This window comes from Nelumbo lutea, chromosome 7 (genome assembly GCF_056320005.1).
Source record: "Nelumbo lutea isolate HS-2025 chromosome 7, American lotus-T2T, whole genome shotgun sequence".
Lineage (NCBI taxonomy): Eukaryota > Viridiplantae > Streptophyta > Magnoliopsida > Proteales > Nelumbonaceae > Nelumbo > Nelumbo lutea.
Genome location: NC_142690.1, coordinates 61420617 through 61443048, shown reverse-complemented (window position 1 = coordinate 61443048; position 22432 = coordinate 61420617). Strand labels below are relative to the sequence as shown.

General features: G+C 38.1%; 1 protein-coding gene across 1 annotated transcript in view; it reads left to right on the top strand.

Moving 5' to 3' along the window:
• Window positions 1-718: 718 nt before the first annotated feature.
• CEST (death domain associated protein) overlaps window positions 719-22432 on the top strand; it is a 35313-nt gene continuing 13599 nt past the window's right edge. Inside the window, exons 1-4 of the mRNA XM_088953465.1 lie at window positions 719-1416; window positions 1561-1605; window positions 2016-2129; window positions 5793-5873. Coding sequence (XP_088809591.1) covers window positions 1123-1416; window positions 1561-1605; window positions 2016-2129; window positions 5793-5873 — 534 coding nt within the window. The 5' untranslated portion in view covers window positions 719-1122. The remainder of the gene's footprint in view (window positions 1417-1560; window positions 1606-2015; window positions 2130-5792; window positions 5874-22432) is intronic.

The following is a 22432-nucleotide window of genomic DNA, read 5'->3' as shown; positions in this document are numbered from 1 at the left end:
TAGAATTAAATAAATATTTTTTATTATATACATACATGCATACATACATACATATAATAAATTATTTTATTATATATAATAATATTTTTATTTTTATGCATAATAGTAAATAATTTTTATAATTCTTATTTTTTGTATGTAAAATAAAAATAAATTTTATAAATATTTTTGTATATATAATATTAAATAATTTTTATAATTCTTAATTTTTTTGTTTGAAAAATAAAAAAAAATTATATATATATTTTTATTTTTCAAAAAAACTTAGCTTATAGTCGAGCTCAAGCCGAGCCGAGCTCGAACTCACAAACTATAAACTGAGTCGAGTTCGAGCTTGAACTCGAACCTGATACTACTAATGCAAACCAAGCTTGAATAGCTAAGTATTTGGCTATTCTTGGCTTGAATCCACCCCTACCCACAAGCACCTCACGTGCACATATTGGAAACATCTTTTATACTTGTCATGGGGAGATATTCCCAATGCACACCTGGGATGGGCTGTGGGGTGCTGATGAGAATTCGTATTGAAACGTCGAACGTGTTATGTTGGCAGAGATCCCAACTCGTTCACTTCCTCCTCACATGAGCCGACGTTCCGCTATGTCGCCTTTCTCACACGTGTCTGAACCGATGGTCCAGTATTTCTATTAATAGAGTGACTGGAAAGCCTGGCCACGAAATCTTTATATGGTGTGAGCAAGAGTAGATAAAAAGTGAAAGAACTAAAATCATCAACTAATTAACGGGTTTGCTTTCTTTGGAGAAGAAGTCAAAGTAAAGCTGGTTTCTTACTTCTTTGGTTAACCTTATCGAAAATCGAAATTCCAAGCAAATGTATTATCTAATCAAACCGGCAAGAACCTGATCCGACGCTATAAACCACGAACCGAACGGAGTGAGAGTCCGAGAGAGACGCCACTACCTCACTACCAGTCTGTCACTGCTACACGCCACAGCATAGCCATAGTCTTTCCGTTTCAGCTTCTCTTCCTGTTTTTTCTTTTTTGGGCTCTTCAGATACAGTTTGGAATGCAAGGCTTTTAGATTTTTAATTTTTTTTCGGACAACCCAGCTGCCCAGGAAGGGGATAAGCCCTCTTTCTTATCCTTTTGGCCTGTCATGGCTCTGCAATTGCTTCACCTGCCAATAGCTTCCTCTTCACCTTCAACTTCTATAGAAAGCCCACTTCTCTCCTTACGCCACCAACACCATTTCTCTCCCAATTATCGATCCACCTGCGCCAGTAGTGTCACTGCCATTTATTTGAACCACCGCCGAAGAAGGGCCAATGGCGTTACCTTTGTTGGCAAGGAAGAGACAGAATTACGTCTCTCGCCCGCAGAAGAACAACAAGAACAAGAACAACAGGACCCAAGTCCAGAAGACCTCGAATATGTGTACCAGATCCAAAGAGTTATCCTCCCTTCTCTCTCTCTTTTGCTTTGACAAAATAAATGGCTACCAACTGCCTGCGTTTTTATGAATACACTTAAGTTTCTCTCTCATAAATGAGATTCTCTTAATAATTTTCCTTTTTTGGATATTTTGTTTGTGTAGGTGTTGGAGCTTCTCAAGAAAAACAGAGACATGCTTTTCGGCGAGGTGAGTTCTATGCAGTTTTACTTGCATTCCAGTTGCATGAAGTCGTTTCTTTTATTTTTCTTTAATTCTAGACATAATTATACATTTTCCTTTACCCACTCGTGATTATAATTATTGATATTTACTTGAATCGTGAGCATATCTGGAAATCAGATATGCTGGATTTCTTTATTGACTTGATTTAATTTATGCTTCTTTGTATCCATGTTTATCCATGAACCGAATTTTGGGTTTAAGATATAATTGCCATTTAAATTTAAAACTATGATTATTTGTTAATAGTTACTAGCTATTCTTTATTTCATCACTCTTTCTCATGCTCGGCTTGCTGGTGAGCATTTCAAATCCTTCTTGGGGCACTTTGTGTGCAAATGAACTGTAACCAACTCTTTGTTCCCGCCTTTTATTAGGTTAAATTAACTGTCATGATTGAAGACCCAAGAGAAGTTGAGCGCAGGAGATTACTTGGCATAGAAGATGTGGATGGTCCAACAAGGGATGACTTAGTTGCTGCTCTAGAAGATGTATGTACTTCACTTCTTGATTCATGCCTAATTCATGAATAAAATGCGATTAGTTAATCAACCAACAAAACTACTTGTTATGTATAACAAACTACAAACTGTTTGTTGTGAGGAGGCATATAAATATTGACTAATTTGGCTAACGTTGAACTTGGTAACATGAAAAGGTTGAATAATTGAAAAATGAGACCATACAGGAATAGATATTGAATGTTGAGGTTACACAAGTCAATTGGCCAATGGATCTAACTTTGCATAATGACCTTGAGTTCATGAAGTTGATCTCACTTTATTCTTTTTTTTTTATCGCTACATTTTATTATGTTTTTTTTTTGAAAGGTGATGAAATATTACATTAAAGATGAAAAGGAAAGAGAGAGGATCCCTCTGTACTTTGTACAAGCACATGGAAGAGAAAACAACAAGATTACTTCAAATTGGAGAAGTGACTGAACTTAAAACCCCTGAAAAGGCTGTGAGTAGAATCCCATTTCACTAATAACCTTTCCAATTAACTGCAAACTTTCTCCACTGCCAAAGCTTAATTATGGAAAGTTCTCTAATTCCTTTCTTTCTACACATCCCAGCATAGAGCACCAGGCGCCATGCCCCACGTAATCTTTCCCCTGTTTGACAAGCCTACTAATTTCCAAGAGGAGACAAGAGATTCTAGGTCTTGTGGGGCCGCCCACGAGGCACCAAAGGGGTTTAATAAGTGAGACCAGATTGCGCAAGAGAATTTGCAATGGAGGATGTACTGTACATTCTCTGCTGCCATCCCACATAACCATTAGTAGTTCACCAGGATTATACCTTTAGATTGCAAGAAGTCAATAGTTTGAATCCTACCCTTACTGCTGTCCACAGGAAGAAAGTGCCTTTAGAAGGGGTTTTGGCTTTCCAAATCTAACTCCAAGTCACCCTCTCAACAGGGGCAGTTAGCAGGCTTCTGAATATTGAGCTCACAGTGAAGCAAGAGGATTTATCGCTGGACCAAACTAAGCTGTCCTCTAGAGCTGGACGAGGTTTAAAGCCTCCCGACAAAAGCATCAAATTAGATAAGGCATCAACATCCCAATCATTAATTTTCCTATGAAGCTGGGGAATCCAAATCTGTTGTCCCCCCAAGGTTTCAAAACAATCACTTTAGCTGATCTGTTTGAAGCTAAAGAATAAATGCTTGGAAAATCCAGGACACACTTTATTATGTATTCTAGGAATTCCTAGCTTGGAGACAGAATTATATCAATTTAGGCAGTAGGATATCCCTCTTCCAACCTACTTTATCTAATTTGATTTCTACTACCTATGTTCATAAAACCACCAGTCAAAGTTGTGAAAAGGGCCATTACTTAATGATGATCTTAGCTTCTGGGTATTGGGAAGGGTAGACTGGATACAGGCCTTATCTTTGTTGTTGTTGTTTCTTTTTCTTTTTTTTTTTTGCCACAAGGTGCCCATATAAGACTCAAACTCATCTTCTCATTCTTGTTAGCCTGAAACTTCTACCATTGCACCAAGCAATGGTCCTAATAAAATCATTAGTCTTAGTTCTTTTTAATAGGAAAAAGACAGTGCAATATACAAGAATTATTTAGGCTAAATACCATAAAAAAGAAGAAAATACAGTAGGAAATGACAACATAAAAGCTAGAAGCTTGTGGAAATTGTAATCCTGTTGTATTATGGTCTTTTTGCCCGGTTGGGAGCTTGTCTCTTGGGGGCTTGTTGTATCTTGATTAAAGAGATATCAAATAAATTACCTTACTTTCTTCAAAAAAACATAAAAGACCACCCGTGCAAGACAAACACCTATATACCACTCACTGGTGGACTTTAGCTAGAGTGCAAGTGGGGTGAATGGTTTATATTGGGGATCCATGCTTCTAGAGGGATATGTTTAGATAATTATTTGTACGTCATTTTGATGACTTTTAGGTCTACTACTGTTTCCTTGTATATTGAGAAAACTTGTTGGCTTGTTTCTTGTAAATTTTTATGCTTTCTATAATTAATATTCTATTAATTCCCAACCAGAAAGAACAAAAAGAATTGATGGTAGAAACCAAGTTGAATCTAGAGTAAACTAATTATTGTAGGAAAAACAACTATTTATAGTTGATAATAAATTCTTAACAAAGGATCCATATTCATGAGGGTTTGGCAAAAGTTCTAGTGCCGGCTGCCAACCTGACGCAACCCTCCTCCTTTATCTGGGCTTGGGACCGGAAGTGTAAGACAAGCTCACGCTGGCAGAGTGATGGCTTTAAATAGAATGGATTGGCGAAACAGGATTCATGTTGCCGACCCTATATGGTTGGGATAAGGCATGATGATGATGATGAATAAATTCTTACCAAAACAAGCTTCAGGCATTTGAGTGACTCTTCAAACCGCTTCAATAATCATAACCTCAATAAAAAGTAGTAATTAAAGAAAGTGTAAGGAAACAATGAAGTCTTGAAGTTCTAAAGAGGTCCTACTAATAAATCATAATGGATAGCAATAACTTCATTGAGGTGGACAGCAGGAGGGAATCTTCTTTGGAACAGTTCTTGAAACCTTTGTTATTTCTCATAGATTATTTTTTATGGAATGTTGTCTGCTATTTATCCTGAAAAGGCTGATTCTAAAATCATATGACCTTTTTATCGAGCACAGAGAATCTTCCTGCTCTCTTGTTTCCTACTATTTATCCGGATGAGGCTCATTGACTGGTTCTACTCATTTACTTTCTTGTTTTCTGTTAATATACAATCTGTAAACTTATCCAAACCAAGTAATATTTGTTGTAAAAGCTGGTATTGCATTTAATTGTCACTACACATTTATTGTATGTGTCATACTTGTAGTCTGTAGAGTTCAGATATGTTATTTTATATCACTGTTTTGAAGGTTGTGCAGTTCTTACACCTTGAGTCTCTAGACTCTCTACTTGAGGTGAGGTGCATGGAAAATGCCGTAAGGCTAAACCATGAAGCTCATGACTCTAATGCATATATCTTGCACATGAAACAAAATAATTTACCATAATAGGACAGTGCTAATATAATTACTTGTGATAAGAACCTCTCTGGAAGAAAGTGAGGAAAATTTTCCCTCTACCAAGAACTTCTGTGCCACCATATTTTTTCTTATGATGTTTTATTCCATATGGTATATATTTATTATCAAACATAATTGCCTTTTGAACTGTAAGTAAAAATAGGTATTTCTTAAATAAAGCACTTTCTTCAAGATTGATCCTCATGAAACTTAAGCCTTTTGTGTCCAAAATTATGCCTCACGCATCCGAAGGTTGTAGCATTTTGAGTCACAACTTCACCTTTTAAAAGATTCTTTAAGTCTTAGTAATTATTCTTGTTACGTTCTTAAAACTTTGGTTTACTGCTGACCTCAAATAATCCACATCAAGTTGACTTTCTGCTTTGCATATTGATGAATACCAAGAAGACCGTGCTTAATTTGATCTTCAAGGACAAAAAAACTGTGTTATTACGTTCTTAAAACTTTGGTTTACTGCTGACCTCAAATAATCCCACATCAAGTTGACTTTCTGCTTTGCATATTGATGAATACCAAGAAGACCGTGCTTAATTTGATCTTCAAGGACAAAAAAGCCGTGTTATTGCAACATTTATGAGCAAATTCATACTTATACAGGTGAACGAAGGAAGAATTCCTGAAAACCGTGTTGCCCTGCGTATGCTTGCAGAGGAAATGGTTCAGTGGCCTAACTTGGAGGTATTTCTTCTAAACATATTTTTCATATAAATTAAATAATGAATTTCTTTTAAGATTATATTGTGTGTATTTAGTTTATCTATTCTGTCAATAATTTGTTGAAGTAGGCATTTCCTCATGATTGCAGACATATGGGTGAAAAGGTAATGTAGAGTTCTTAGCTCTAATAGCAACTAACATAGGGACCGGTAGATGGAAGGGAAGCTTGATTGGTTGCCTTGCTTCAAAACCCAACAAAGTATGCTCTGAATCTAAAAGAAAATCCAGAGAATAGTTGTCGGGTTTTCTTCTAGTGTCAGAGAATCACTAGAGTATTACAAAGAGACAAAGAAGAAATCATGTATTTTTCCAAACTGATTTCAAGAGCAACTGTAGAGAGAACAAGAACTAACTCATCAAATTTTGCTGTTCTAAACAGATTTACATGTATATATAGACTCCTCAAAGCTTAGATTTAGCAATTACTAATACTCCACTTGATTCCTAATTAGAATCCTAGAAACTTCTAACGTAGAAACCAGTAAATAGAAACTCGAAGAATAGAAACAGAAAAATAGTAGTTGACTGAACTAATAATTTCCTAAACAGAAAAAAAACGAAACTACTAATTGCAGATTTTTTAAAACAGCATCAGGATAAAAAAATAGAAGCCATAAATTCAGAAACTTCTGTTAACTTCTAATCTGGGTGCAGCCATTAGTTTGTCCTTTTCTCATATGTTTCGGTAACTTTGGGATGCTCAAATCTCTCCAGAAATTTATTTGTTGTATCTTCTATTTCTTAGAGGGCTGTACTGTGTCAGTCACCCCTCTTGAAAAGAACTCGCCCTCGAGTTCTGACTGTAATGCTCCCTGTAATAAGGTGAAAGATGCTTCACATTGAAAGTGTCATTGATTTACAAATCTGGTAGCAGCTTCACCTTGTAAACATGGCAATTAATTCTTGCTAGAATATCAGGAGGATCAATCTTCTTAGGATTGAGATTATGATTTCCTACACTACGACACCTTTCTTTACAAAGATGCACCCACACTTCATCTCTAACGTCAAAGACACGTTTACAACAATGTGGATTCACTTGTTTCTTTAGAGACATCCTATAATTAGACTTATTGGAAGAGCTTCTTCAGGTGTAAGATTAATATGGTGTTGCATGCTTAGTATCAATTTAGGTGGCAAATCTTTAGTGAAACCATCCTTAAACTCTTCTAATAGGGTCTTTACTTGTTCTAGAACACGTTGCTCGTCCAAAATATACCTGTTTTCTACACAAGCAAATATCATCTCTTGGTCTTCCAGATCAAGTTTAAATTCAGGTTTTAGAAACACATACCATATTCTCTCCCTTTTTGAGTTCATTAAACTAGGACCATAAGAGTCTTCATAGAGAATATAATCAACATCCACTGCCTCTTCTTCATTAGGAACTTCAGGTTCTTCTAGCTGATATTGATTGACAAACTCTCCACCTTCTTGCACCAGTAACTCTTGTTGGGTGTGCATACAATCTAATTCAATGTGACCCCATTCTCCACAGAAAATCACTTCACACCAATCTTAGTAGCAGCTGGTTTGCGAAAAGTGGCTCGTTTGGCAGTAGAGAAATTATTTTGAAATCTTGTGGACTGAAGAGGGCCTTGACTAAGGTTGGGGCAATGAAAGTTAGAGATAGGCCTAATGGGTTGGTAATGTAGCTGAAAGAGATTTTTGGGGCTGGTTTGCTCCACAAACTCCGTGGCTGCTTAGAAAGTTGTGGTCCTTGGGGTTTTACCAACTGGTGAATTAAGTTGCTAAGCTATGCAACTAATTCTTCTTTTGAATTTTGCCCATGCCGCATCAGCTCTTGTTTATGTTTTTCTTGTCACCGTATCATGTCTAACGTTCAATCTTCTTGGTGCTGCAATAACTCCTTGATAATTTTAATATTATTTTCGTTGGTTTCCTTGTTGGAAGAAGGATTGAAGTCCATTTTAGGAGGCATCTTTGCTTTGGTACCAACTAATGTAGGGTTGCTGGTAAATAAAGGCAAGGTCAATGGGTATCCTTGTTTCAAAATCCAATAAAGTATGTTCTGAATCTAGAAGAAAATCCAGAGAATAGTTGCTGGTTTGCTTCTAGTGGCAGAGAAGCACTAGAACATAACAAAGAGAAAGGAAGAAATCTCATGTTTCTCCAACATTGATTTGAAACAGATTTATATTAGGGTAAATTACAAAGACCCCCCTTGTACTATGGGGTCTGTGACAAAGACCCCCTTGTACTTTGTTTTGTGACAAAGACCCCCCAATACTATGACCGTGAGACAAAGACCCCCTTCCGTTAGCCTTCTGTTCAAAAAGGCCGTTGCAATATTTTTTAATCCCCATACTATCCTTGGAGAAAAATACTGTTCATCTTCCTCGACCTTCCTTTACATTTCTCTCCCTCTCTCTCCTCTCTCTCTCCCCCGATGTCTGTCTTCATCTTTCTCCTATCTCAAGCGAATCTTCTCCTTTAAGAATCCGAAGAAAGATATTGAAACCCACCCCACAACACCAGCTTTATCATCCGCGAGATCGTCACAGCAACTGATGCCTCAACCTATTGTCTCAGCTTCCCCGCTCAAGAGACCAATTCCTTCTCATAAAGAGCCCAATAGCTCCATTGACCAATCTTCGTTTCCCCTCCGAAACGATATATCCCCCTGCCCTATATGCAGAGAGATTTTCCCCCAAAACCAACTTCTCGAACAATACCAATCTCTCAAGCAGGCCGTTTCAGAGCTCGTGGATGACGATTCAGGGAAAAATATCGTTCAAATCATAGTACGTGAAACTGAAAGCTGCACGAAATGGGGTTAGAAAACGAGATGAAAGGTGCATTGCAGATGGTAACAAACTGTTGAGATTCCACTGTTCAACTTTTGCTTGTGATTTGGGAATCAATGGGAATTCTAGTCTCTGCACTCAGCAGTTCTGCAGCACCTGCGGGATCATAAGGTCGGGGCGCCAAGATGGATGGCATATTGACGCTATCGAGCAGCTGTAGAGCACATGTGGCGCTGCCCGATGAGATCAAAGAGGAATTTGTCTTCATGAATTTGAAGCGTGCTGTACTGGTGTGCCGAGTTGTGGTGGGTTGCATCGGAATCATCGGATGTGATGAAGATGTTTTAGAAGGTTAGTTCACAATCCGATGCCATCAACATAAATTGCTCAATTAATTGATACCTACTTCACAATTTCGTGTTTATCAGTTTAACAATGAAATAAGCCCAAGATGTTTTGAACCCAGATGAACGAAGTTAGTGAAACATTGGTTAAGATCGGAGCATAAGAAGGCTAGTGTACCCTCCAACACCAGAGAAACGGATTGGGAATGGACAGATCTTCTTAAGAGACGCCATGAGATGAGAAGCTATGACATCTCCTGAAACTTCTCCAGAGACCATGAAGATCCTTAACTCTCTGTCTTTAGCAGCCATTGCCACTGCAGCTTTGCTACAAACAGATAGTGTTCCTCCCAGAAACCTCGCTAACTTCTTACCCAACTTACTCTTCACTTGTCCAATCGTTCTGATCAACATTTTCAAATCAAGTTTTGTGTCACTTAGAGATGAAAGTGAAGCAGTTTAACTTCTTCTGCTACCGTGCTCAAGGCAAAAATATTGAAGTACGATTCTTTAACCAAATATTGAAGAATCTTCTGCTGTAGTAGAAAGTAAGATGATCATGACGCTCTATTTCTCTGCACTACATGGATTATACGGCTGTTGATTTAGAAAAGGGAACCATGGGCCATGAGGGCAAACTTCATATACGCTCCAAATTTAGGTAAAATACTTAATCCAAACTAGAAGGATTAAAAAAATCACTTAAATTATCCCTAAGTTTTCTTCAATCCAAGGGCTGTACTTCCTTGCTTCATTATTGTATACAGTGCGTATCGATGAGTGTGATTTTCCGGAGCAAATGTGAAGGAATGTCGGGGAAGATGAACAGTATTTTTTTTCTTTGGAATAGTTATTATAAGGGTAGTATGGGAATTAAAAAATATTGCAATGGCCTTTTTGGATGGAAGGCTAACGGAAGGGGGTCTTTGTCTCACGGTCATAGTACAGGGGGGTCTTTGTTGCAAAACAAAGTACAGGGGGGTCTTTGTTGCAAAACAAAGTACAGGGGGGCCTTTGTAATTTACCCTTTATATTATATGTAGACTCCTCAAAGCTTAGAAATTTATCAATTACTAATACTGCATTTGACCTCCTAATTAGAATCCTAGAAGCTCCTAAAAATAGAAACTTGTAACATAGAAACCAGGAAATAGAAAGTCAAAATATAGAGACACGGAAAAATAGACGTTGACTAAACTAATAATTTCCTAAACAAAGGAAGCTACTAATTGCAGATCTTTTTAAAATAGTAGCTGGATAAAAAAACGAAGCCATAAATTTTAAACTGCTGTCAACTTCTAAATCTGGGTGCATCCATTAGTTATTCCTTCTTCCCTCATATGTTTTGGTAACTTTGGGATGCTCAAATCTCTCCAGAAATTGATTTGCTGGATCTTCTATTGCTGTAGTCTGTAGATGGCTGCACTGCATCAGTTGCAATTTCAAGGACCTTTTTAAAATAAGTTTTATTTATCTTAACATTTCAGAACAACTTATTCTCCAAAAAGTAAAAGAAGTTTTGATTTTTCTCATCTTGTGCATATTGATGTTTGGCAACCTTGCTCTTTTCTTTGTATGGGTGGATTGGATATTTCATTTTAGGAGCAGGGAGGAGGTACCTCAAGTCATTAATAACTTCTACAATATTGTCTAGACACAATATGAGAAGAAAATAAAAGCATTTAGATCAAATAATGTAAAAGAATATTTTGAGAAGAGTTTGGCAAAATTTTTATAAGAGAAAGGAGTGTTATATCAGAGTTCATGTGCTTTTACATCCCAGAAAAATGGTGTGGCTGAGAGGAAGAGTTGGCACATGGTAGAGGTGGCAAGAGGATTGTTATTCCATATGAATGTTTCCACTTGCTTCTATGGAAACAGTCTATTTGATTATTAAATTCCCATCCAAAGTTATATGCCATAAACCTATTTTGACTCTTCTCTTGAGTTTTGTGTTAGATTATTTTGTGCATGATATGAATCCTACTAGGGTCAAGTTTAATCCCAAGATTCTCAAATGTGTCTTTTTTGGTTGTTTCTCTACTTAAAAGTGGTATTGACATTATGTACCCACTTCTAGTAAGTGTTCTGTTTCAAAATATGTTATGTTCTTTGAGTTTGTATATTACTTACCTTTCAGTGTCTTTCTTTAGGGGGAGAGTACAAGTGAAGGGAGTCATTTTTCTTGTCCTTGATCTGTTCCTCTTCCTAACTCTTCCAATGTTCTTATTGTTCATACTGCTATTGTGTCCATTGGTATGCCAAGAAGAGATTTTTAGGTGTATGCTAGACAAAAGATGGTGACTCTAGAGGTTGATCAGCCAGAACTGTTTAACACCTAGGGCTTAGGTAATCCAGGTAATCGGTCTCTTGATCCTATTGCTGTTCCTTTAACATCTTTGCCTTGTACCTATTTGGACATTGATTTATCTATTGCCTTGTGTAAGGGAAAAAAGGAAGTCCACCCGGTCTTCTACTTGTATGTCTTATTTTTCTTTGTTTCTATTCTATTTTGCTTTCCTTTTCTGATGTGCCCTCTGTTTCTATTCATGAAAGTGTAATAGAAACTATGAAATTTCCTTAGTGAAAGGATGCCATGGGTTAGGAGCCTCAAAAGAATTAGACCTAGAATCTAGATGATCTTCTGATGGGCAAAGAGCTTGTAGGATTGTAGGATGAAAATGGGTGTACAATAAAGTATAGTATAAATATAATATAACATAACATAATATAATATAATATAATATAATATAATATAATATAATATAATATAATATAATGAGTTGAAAGAATAAGAAGAACTGCTTACTGTATTAAAGGTTTGAAGAGAAGAAAAGAGAAAGAGAGAGAGAGAGAAAAAGTGAAGAGAGGAGAAAAGAAAGAAGGGGTTCAGTGGTGAGTGATCTGCTGCTCCATACACTCCTTTATTATAGTTTTTAGGATCCTTACAAGAATAGGAAATAAACAAAAAATAGAAACAATAAGGCCAGCTAGCCCAACTTAACAGAAATTAGAAACTTCTAATAACAGAAATTAGGAACTACTAAAAAGAAATTAGAAACTATTAAAAGAAATTAGAAACAACTAGGTGTGGGTATGAAACCATACACACTAGAGCCTGAGTGTGGGTATGGAACCCCACACTCGTGGCTGACCAACTATTTCTTCACTCCCCTTCAAGTTGGGAGTAGATATTTGTCATGCCCAACTTGCGTAGATCTATCTCCAATTTGCCTTTTGTGACTGCTTTGGTGAAGAGATCAGCTAATTGCATGCCTAAGGCAATGTAGGGAAGGCATACTTCTTGAGATGCGACTCGCTCTCAGATAAAATGTCTGTCAACCTTGATATGTTTAGTCTTGTCATGCTGTATTGGGCTGTGGGCAATATTGATTGCAGCTTGATTATCACAATACAACATCAGGGGCTTCTCATAATCAACTTCCAACTCATTAAGCAAGGATCTCAGCCATAACACTTCTACAACACCATTGGCCATGGATCTGTATTCCGCTTCTGCATTGGAGCGAGCAACAACATTTTGTTTCTTGCTTCTCTAGGAAACAAGATTTCCCCCCACAAATGCACAATATCCAGAGGTGGACCTCCTATCATCAACACATCCAGCCCAATCCGCATTTGTATACACTAATATTTTCATATGACCATTATTCTTGAAGAGTATACCTCTCCCTGGACATCTCTTTAAGTAGGCAAGGATCCTTTCTACTATAAGGAGATGGGTGGTCTTAGGAGAATGATGTATTGATTGACAACATTGACGGCATAGGAAATATCTGGTCGGGTTAGACATAGATAAAGAAGTTTCTCAACCAGCCTTTGGTACATAGCTCTGTCCTTAAGGAGCTCTCCACTTTCTACACTTATCTTATGGTTAGGCTCAATGGGAGTATCAGCATGTTTCACTCTTAACTTGCCAGTTTCTTCCAATAAGTCTAGAACATACTTCCTTTGGGAGATGAAAATGCCATGTTTAGATCGAGCTACCTCAATTCCTAGGAAATAGTGTAACTTTCCTAGGTCTTTCACTTCAAATTCCTTGTGAAGGTGTTGTTTAAGGGTTTCAATTTCACTAGTGTCACTTTTTGTTATCACAATGCCATCTACATAGACTGCAAGTAGAGTTAGGGAATGACCTATCTTCTTAAAGAAGAGGGTGTGATCTGACCGAGCCTGTATGTATCCGAATTTGTCCAAAGCTAGTCTAAACCTAACAAACCAAGCTCTCGGGGATTGTTTCAGCCCGTACAAGGCCTTCTTCGAAAGGCAAACTTTCTTTCCTGCTTCTGTACTATAAAAACCAGGGGGTAACTCCATGTATACTTCCTCTTGCAAGTCTCCGTTGAGGAAGACATTCTTAACATCCAACTGAAATAGTGGCCATGAAAAGTTTGCAGCAATGGATAGAAGAATTGTGATAGTGTTCATTTTTGCAATAAGTGCAAACGTTTCTGTATAGTCTATGCCATAAATTTGTGTGAATCCCTTTGCAACCAATTTGGCCTTATACCTCTTTACAATACCATCAGCATTATATTTCACAGTAAACACCCATCTGCATCCAACAGGTTTCTTCCTTTCAGGCTGGTTAACTAGTTCCCATGTGTTGTTCTTGACAAGAGTATCCATCTCTATTTGCATTGCTTCCTTCCATTCAAGTATCAAAAGAGCTTCTTGCACTTATTTGGGTGTTGAGCAAGAGCAAGAGCAAGAGCAAGTGAGAGACAAGAGGAGAGAAGAGAGGGAGAGAGGAGAGGAGAGCCGAGAGGACTGAAAGCCCCTATTGAACTTAGGGGGCGAAAGAATGATCTATTATTATTTATACTAGTACAGTCGAACAATGTAATCAAAGAGGAAATTACAACAGTACCCTTATGGTACTAAACCTGAATACATAAACATATACAATACATAAACATAAACATAAACAACTGACAACACTCCCCCTCAAGTTGGAATTGAGATTCAGATTTAATATGTTTTTGAAGAAAATGAGTTCTACAATGTTTACTGAACTGACACGTTTGACAAGAAAAGTCAGAGACAGACATTGACTTAAACAGTTATGGGAATACAACTTTCAAAGACTCAAAAGACAAATGACCAAGACGACAATGCTATAAATAGACTTTTTTCTTACAGGACTGACTCATAGACTCTGTAACATGAAGACCAGCCTTATTCTCCAGCATGTAAAGTCCATCAGTCATACGACCCCTACCAATCGTCCTCCCCGAGGCCAGATACTGAATCACACAATGAGAATGGAAAAAAGTCACTGAGCAATTCAAGGAATTAGTAACACTACTAATAGAGAACAAATTAATGGAAAAGTTTGGAACATGAAGAACATCAGAGAGGGTAAGGCCAAGAGGAAGAGAGAGAGTTTCTTGACCAGCTATGGAAGAGTATGATCCATTGGCTAGTCTCACCTTGTCTCTTCCAGAAAGAGGGTGATAGGTTTGAAAGTAAGAGGACGTACCGGTCATATGTTTTGATGCTCCAGAATCAATGATCCATGGAGAGTCATGGGTGTGAGAAGCAACATGGAAAGCAGTGGCAGGGTTACCTGACGCAGATGCAAATGAGGTTGAGGGAGGAGTATCCATCTGACGAATTGCTCTACCATAGAGCTCTAAATGGTCACGGAAGGAATTCATAATGTCCTCCCTCGGGTCAGGTCCAGTGAGATGTGTCTGAGTCACAGTAGAAATGGTTGGCTGATGCTCCCGGGTAGCCATGTTGGCCATGTGATGTTTCTTTGTATTTTGCGGCCCGTACTTCTTATTCACCTCTGAATTATGCTTCTTAGTCAGATCTTGAGCCCATTTTGGTTTCCCATGAAGATCCCAACAGGTATCTTTGGTGTGTCGGGGTTTCTGGCAATGAGTGTACCACAATTTTTCCTTATTTTCTGTTTTTTTCTGGAGATCTCCTTTCTGGGAAGAAGATCCCCCACCAGTAGATACACCCCCTTTTGCAACTAACACAATAGCATCCCCACCAGGGCTGTTCATCAAATTTCTCCTGCTTTCTTCAGATTGTACAAGAGCATAGACTTCCTGAACAGAAGGGAGATCCTTAGAGCTGAGAATCTGAACTCCGATAGATTCATACATAGGATTCAGACCATGTAAGATTGCAAACACCCTTTGCTGGGAGACAATCTGTTTGTACTTCTTAGCATCCTCATCACACTTCCAATCCACACTCTGGTAGTGATCCAACTCCTTCCAGGCAGATGTTAAGTCAGAGTAATAAACCGATAAACACCTCTCCCCTGTCTACAAGTAGAAGATGCTGCCTGCAGTTGATAAATTTTGGCATAGTGTCTCAATTCTGAATATGTAGACTTTGCTTGTTCCCAGATTTCATTCGCAGCTTCAGCCCACATGAAATTCTTCCTGATTTGAGGTTGCATGGAAACCAAGAGCCAGGACATAACAATACTGTTCTCCTGATTCCATCTATCATATTCAGCACTCTCGGAGGATGGTTCTTTTATCCTCTCATTAATGTAGCCTATCTTCCCTCTTGCAGTGATGTATAACTTGATCCCTCTTGACCACTATAGGTAATTTAAACCATCAAGAGGGACAACAACCATAGGAAAGGATAGGTCACCCCCACCCATTCCATTCGGCATTGAGGAAACTCCAGATGAGGCTGAATCTTCACTACTCATGATTCTTGGTTAAAAAAAAAACAGCAACCAAAGGAGTACTTCCGTACACGACTATTATAGAAACAGGTCCTTTTGACCTATGGAACAGGTCTGTATAACCTACGGTCTTGTAGGAATCCAAGAAGAGAACACCGCAGTTGCAGTACACAATCAGGTCTGTATGACCTACAGTTGTATAACCTACGGCTTGTAGAAATCCAAGAAGAGAACACTGGAGTTGCAGTACACAATCAGGTCTGTATGACCTACAGTTGTATAGATGTCATATGACCCTCCAACAGAATAGAAAAAACAGGTGAAGATCACCACACCCCTAATCGGCAGGTCTGGTAGCCGAACAGTCAATGACTGAGATCAATACAAAAATCAGTTTTAGGACACAACAGTCCATCAAAGGGGTAAAGGAATACAAAACAAAGTTGAATACAACTACTTTGTTAAAAAAAAACAGTCCCTCAATAGTCCATCAATCGGCTGAACAATCAATCAATAAACTGCCAATCCGTAGGGCAGTCGAACAGTAAATGAACAGTACCTCTTTTAACTTTAGATGATAGCCTCTCTATAAGCCAAAGACTCCCTCTACAAACCTCAGATGATAGCCTCTCTACAGTCGAATCGACAATGAATACCACTTCTTGGCTGGAAGATGAAAAATCTCTACAACTTCTAGGTCGAACTGAATACAACTGATTAGCAGTTCGATGGATACAGCCTTGGGAGATGAAAAGACTATCTGCTACTGTTTGCTTGACACCACCCTTCAGGCCTGGACGACTTGCTCTGATACCATGTTGAGCAAGAGCAAGAGCAAGTGAGAGACAAGAGGAGAGAAGAGAGGGAGAGAGGAGAGGAGAGCCGAGAGGACTAAAAGCCCCTATTGAACTTAGGGGGCGAAAGAATGATCTATTATTATTTATACTAGTACAGCCGAACAATGTAATCAAAGAAGAAATTACAACAGTACCCTTATGGTACTAAACCTGAATACATAAACATAAACAACTGACAACATTGGGTATAGGAATAGAAGAAATAGATGCCAAGTAAGATCCGTAGGATTTTGAGAGACAATTATAGGAAAGGAACTTGGAGATGCAATGGGTAGTGGATGAGGTGCAACGACGCTTCCCTTTACGAATAGCAATCGGAAGATCAAAGTCATCTATCGGTGAAGGATGAACCTCTGTAACAGTGGGATCAACAGTGGGAGCAGTAGTTGTGCTTGGATCTGGAGCTGTAGAAGATGTTGGAACTGGCCTGGGTTGTTGTTGAGTACGAGAATCAACCTGCCTCCACCACTTTCTGTGATACACCTCAACTCCCTGCATTTTTAACAACCTTCTTCGCAACTCCCCCCCTCGGTAACCGGGACAGGTAAAGGAACTCTTGGAGCTGGAACTAAAATCCCTTCCTCACTATTCTCTCCCTGAGGAGAAGCCTTATGATAGTAGGGCATATCCAAAGAAGGTAACATCCATGGACACAAAGCGCTTTCCCGAAACTGCCTCATAACAACAATATCCCTTTTGATTTTGTGCATACCCAAGGAAAATACACTTAGTGGCTTTGGGATCAAACTTGGAGCGATGAGGTCAGTAGTCGATCAAGACTACAGTCAGTCTTGAATTCCAAAAGATTTTGGATTGAGAAAACTAGAAGAAAGAGGGAGAAGAAAGGAGAAGAAAGCAGAGGTACACAAGGGTTTTGAAAGGAGGGATAGATCGAATGAATCTGCCGCCGCCACTCTCTCAATATTTATAGGTTATATTCACTAAATGTAGGAAAGGGCAGAATTGTCCTTAATGCTTACATGGCAAATAAAACAAAAGTAAAACAAATAATAAACTGAAATAACAAGTTGTCTTAAGATAACTACCAACTAACACTGACATAACTAACAAATGTTACATGTGCTGTCATACGAACACAGTGGGGACCACAGCTGTGGGGCTCACATCAGTTTTCTCTACAAAGTCCAAGGATTTAAACAAAACAAGTACACCCAAAAGTTTTGAGGGGAATAGTGAATGGGTCCTTATCTGGATATAGAAGACTGAATGGGGTTTGCATGTTTATGACCCGTGAAGGAACCTTGTTAATAAGGTATATGGCTGTATGGGTTGCATCTCCCCATAAGCGTATGGGAACATTGGAGTTGAGCGTGATGCTTTTGGCCACCTCTAAAATATGTTTGTTTTTCTTTCAGCAACCCTGTTTTGCTGAGGTGTGTAAGGACATGTGCTCTGATGAACAATCCCATGATCAAAGAGATATGATGCCAAGGGTTTTGTAAAGTATTCCTTGGCATTATAAGATCTAAGAATTTTGATCCTGGCTTCAAATTGAGTTAGAATCATCTGATGGAAAGCTTGGGTTAGAGAGGGGACTTCATCTCGAGAGTGCATAAGATAGACCCATGAAAAACGGGTATAGTCATCAACATATAATAAGAAATATCTATACCCCCCCATGGTGGGAGTATGGTAGGGCCCCCAAACATCGGTATGCACAATATCAAAAGGAAGGTTGCTTCTTTTATTACTTAAATGATAAGATGATCTACTATGTTTTGCAAGTTCACAACTTTCACATTTTAACCCAGACACTTCTACTGACTCAAACAAATTTGGAAAAAGACTCTTTAAAGACCCAAATGATAAATGACCTAAGTGATTTAAAAGACGTGCCTCAAGTGCGCCTAGGCGCGCCTCAAGTGCGCCTAGGTGCACGGATGAGTCGCATTTTAGGGTAGGTGCCTCGCCCAGGTCTTAGGTGTAGTCCATTCAAAAGGCGCATGCCTAGTGTGCCTTGCACCTTAGCCCAGGCGTGTGCCTTTTGAAAATTTGTTGCCTTTTCCTTTTTTTTTTTTGAGTTTGGTGACTGGGCCGGGGTTTCTGCCCCCAGACCCCCCGTGCCACGCCTCTCGAGGCCAGCACAAACAAGTCCATGTTAGGGTCTTAAATTCTTAGCTTTCACACAAAAAATAATAATTTTATAGTTTTAATTGCTTTTGCTCGCTCACTGAAGCTTCAAGAATCCCTTATTTGGTAATGTTGTCTATTCCTTCATCCTAATAAAATATCTTCTTAAAAGCAATTAAAACTATAAAATTATTCTTTTTTGTGTGAAAACTAAGAATTTATGACCCTAACATGGACTTGTTTGGGCTTGCCTCAAGGGGCGTGGCACAAAGGCAGTTCGTAGAATTAGGAATGTAATATGTCACATTAGCTATTTGATGCAATTGAGAAAAAAAAGAGATTGTGGGTTTTATATGCTTGAAAATGTTTTATATGTTTGATTTCATTTTTAAATTCTCATTTGAATATGCTTTACATATTATATTTATGTATTTTATTTTTAGATTATTGGTTTTTTAAAACATTTATTTTAAAACTTAAGTTTATATTTTTATTAATATTATGTTTTATACTTTTTTGATTTTTTTTGAATTTTAAGCTTTTTTTTTTTTAAATTGTGTGCCTTGCCTTTAAAAGGCGCGTGCCTCACCTTGCGCCTTAGGTGCAAAATGGCCCTTGTGCCTTGTGCTTTTAAAACACTGAATGACCTAAGCGGTTGTGCCAAAGCATAATCTTGCTACAAGACTGAGAAACAAACAATTTCCCTGCTTCACTCTGCTTCCCTGTGAATATTCCAGCAGGTAGACTCCATTCATCTCACGGCCAATCCCAATCACCTTCTTCATTTCCAGATCTTGAAAAATACACTGATAAGGGAAAAATGTTACCAAACAGTTTTGATTTTTAGTAATACTACTAACTGAAAGTAAGTTAGCACCAAGCTTGGGAACATGCAAAACTGAGGATAGGGTGATGGTATCTGATAATTTGATGTCTCCCTTGCTAGAAATTGGTACAAGAGAGCCATCAACAATAGAAACTTTATCTCCTAGAGGATAAACAATAGGTGCTAAATAGAGTTGATATGCTGATCATATGATCTGAAACACCTGAATCTATTACCCAGGAAGGTCTAGTATTACCTGGGACAGAAGCATGACAAGCAATAGCTCTTGTACCTGTATGAGCAAGGGGTGAAGTAGGTTGTTGAGCTGATGTAGGCTGAGCTGAATTACTAAATTCATTTTCTAGCTGAGTCAGAGCAGCTTGGACTGCAGTTAGGGTATCTAGAGGAGTGCCTCTTGTGCCTGATGAAGTTGTACTACTAGTGTTGATAGCCATATTAGCATTCCCTTTCTTATTTCTGAGCTTTGTTGGAACTAGATGAAGTACAACTTCCAACATGTGTCTTTAGTATGTTTATGTTTCTTGCAGTGTTCACATACTAAGTCCTTCTTAGCTTCCTTCTTCTCCTTATCCTCCCTAGATTTAGGTCTAACTGCTGCCAAGGCTGATTCGGAGGGTTGTTGCTGCAACATAACCTTTCTCCTAGTTTATTCACTATGTACTAGGGAATAGGCTTGTGATAAAGTCACACTATCTCTTGTCAACAACTGTTGTCTCACAATGTCATATTCAGAGTTCAGACCAGCTAGGAACTCAAAAATTCTGTTAATTTCAACCAGCCTTCTATATGTTTGTACATCTTTCCAACTCTCCCACTCAATTGTTTCAAGATGGTCAATTTCTTGCCACATGGATTTTAAGGTTGAAAAGTAAACAGAGACCTGCTTCTCTCCTTGCCTCAGATTTTTAACCTCACATTTTAGCTCATAAGCCCTAGCAACATTAAGAGGCTGAGAGTAAATTTCCTTCATAACATCCCATATTTCCTTAGTTGTTTTTATCCCAATTAGTTTCAGCTAATGTGTGGCTGCATAGAGTTGCATAGCCATGTCATCACCAAAAAATTTTCTTGGACCCACCTAGCATAAGTAGGGTACTCCTTGGAGGGTTCCTTCACATCCCCTAACAAGAAGTTCAATTTTCCTCTACCCCCAATAGCCATCATAGCTGCTTGGGCCCATTCCAAGTAGTTTGATCCATCAAACTTAACAGTTGTAATCTGAAAGGTGTTTCCAGTCATGTTACCTGAACCACCAGTCCCAAAAGTATCTTCCCCTTGGTTCTTATACTCCATTCTAAGTTAAGAAGAGGCTTTAAACTACTGTGACAAGAAAAAAACTGTATTTCAAGGCTGATAACAGCCGACCTAGGACAATGATTTTGCAGTTAGGTAACAGTTAACTACTGTCCTGGGATCGATATCAGTCTTGAGATTTTCTATCCATACTTCTCTGAATGAATAACAATGTCCTTTTGAGTATCAATCTCAAGAAAAAGGTACTTTATGAAGAAAAAAGCCCGAAAAACTGAATGCTATCTTCAGTCTTCAAACTTGATCAATTGATTACTGTACTTTAAATTTTCCAACCAACTATTTCTTCATATTCTTGAGTCTTGGATACCATTTAAATTTTCCGACTTCATTTCTAAAGCTCCACACTGCACTTTCATTCTTCGCTAGCCAACTGATCACCACTTTGGAGTCGCCTTCAATAACCAGCCTTTCCACTCCCATTTCTTTAGCCTTTTGCACCCCCAAAATTGCTGTCATTACTTCTTCCCTAACTGAATCTCCCTCACCAATTGGAGCTGAATACACGTCCTTGTGGTTCCATTTTAATCCCTTATTACACCCCCAAATTCCAGAAGGCCTAGGATTACCCAATCCGCTACCATCAAAGTTCAATTTCATCCACTCTCTAACTGATGGTAGCCACTCATTTCTAGTCTATTAGAATTCTTCTATCTCTTGCTACATATTTAGCTTGTCTTCTATGTAAGATGGCTGGTTTGGTAGATTCAAGGGTGCTATTTAGAGGGTTGGCTTCATGTATTCTCATTCAAATCATACTTTCTTCATAAGGAGAGGCAGTAGTTCTATTACTATTTTCATAGTTTATGTTAATGACATTGTTGTTATAGGAAACATGTTAGAGATAACATAATTGAAATAATATTTTGCCATTGAGTTTGAAAGCAAGGATATTGGAGATATCAAATACATTTTGGGCATTGAAGTTGCAAAGTAAGAAGAAAGGTGTTTTTATTTCTTTTAGAAAATGTGCTATTCATATTTTGAGAACTACAAGGAAGTTGGGAGCTAAGTTAGCTGAGGCATCCATTGATCCTAATCACAAGATGTGTTGATAATGGTGATTTAGTACCGAATAAGGGTGTATATCAGAGACTGGTGAAAGATTTTTATAGTTGTCTTGATATTTTTTCATTTGCTGTCTTTGTGGCTGGTACATTTATCAGCCTAGATCGACTTCCATATATGGTTGCAGTAATTATGATATTTTTCTACTTGAAATGTACTCTTGGAAGGGGGTGAAATTCTAGGAGTTGAAGCCTATATCTATGTTGATTGGGAAATGTTGGTTGATGAAGAGAGATCTACTTCAAGATATTTTTGTAGGGGAAACCTTGTTTCTTGGAGGAATAAGAAATAACTTGCAGTTGCTAGACGTTGAAACTGAGTATAGGGCTATGGTTTATGGGGTTTTAGAGTTGTGGTTGAGTACTTTATTGACGGAGTTTAGGTGTTAACTTTGAGAGCCCAATAAAATTATGTTATGATAGTCAGGTAATCGTAAACACTGCAGATAACCTGGTACAATATGATTGTACCAAACAGATCTGATATCTTAGCTCTTATGGGTGTAAATTGTGTAATTGACTTGAAGAATTTACAGCTTCAAATTTCAAAAAA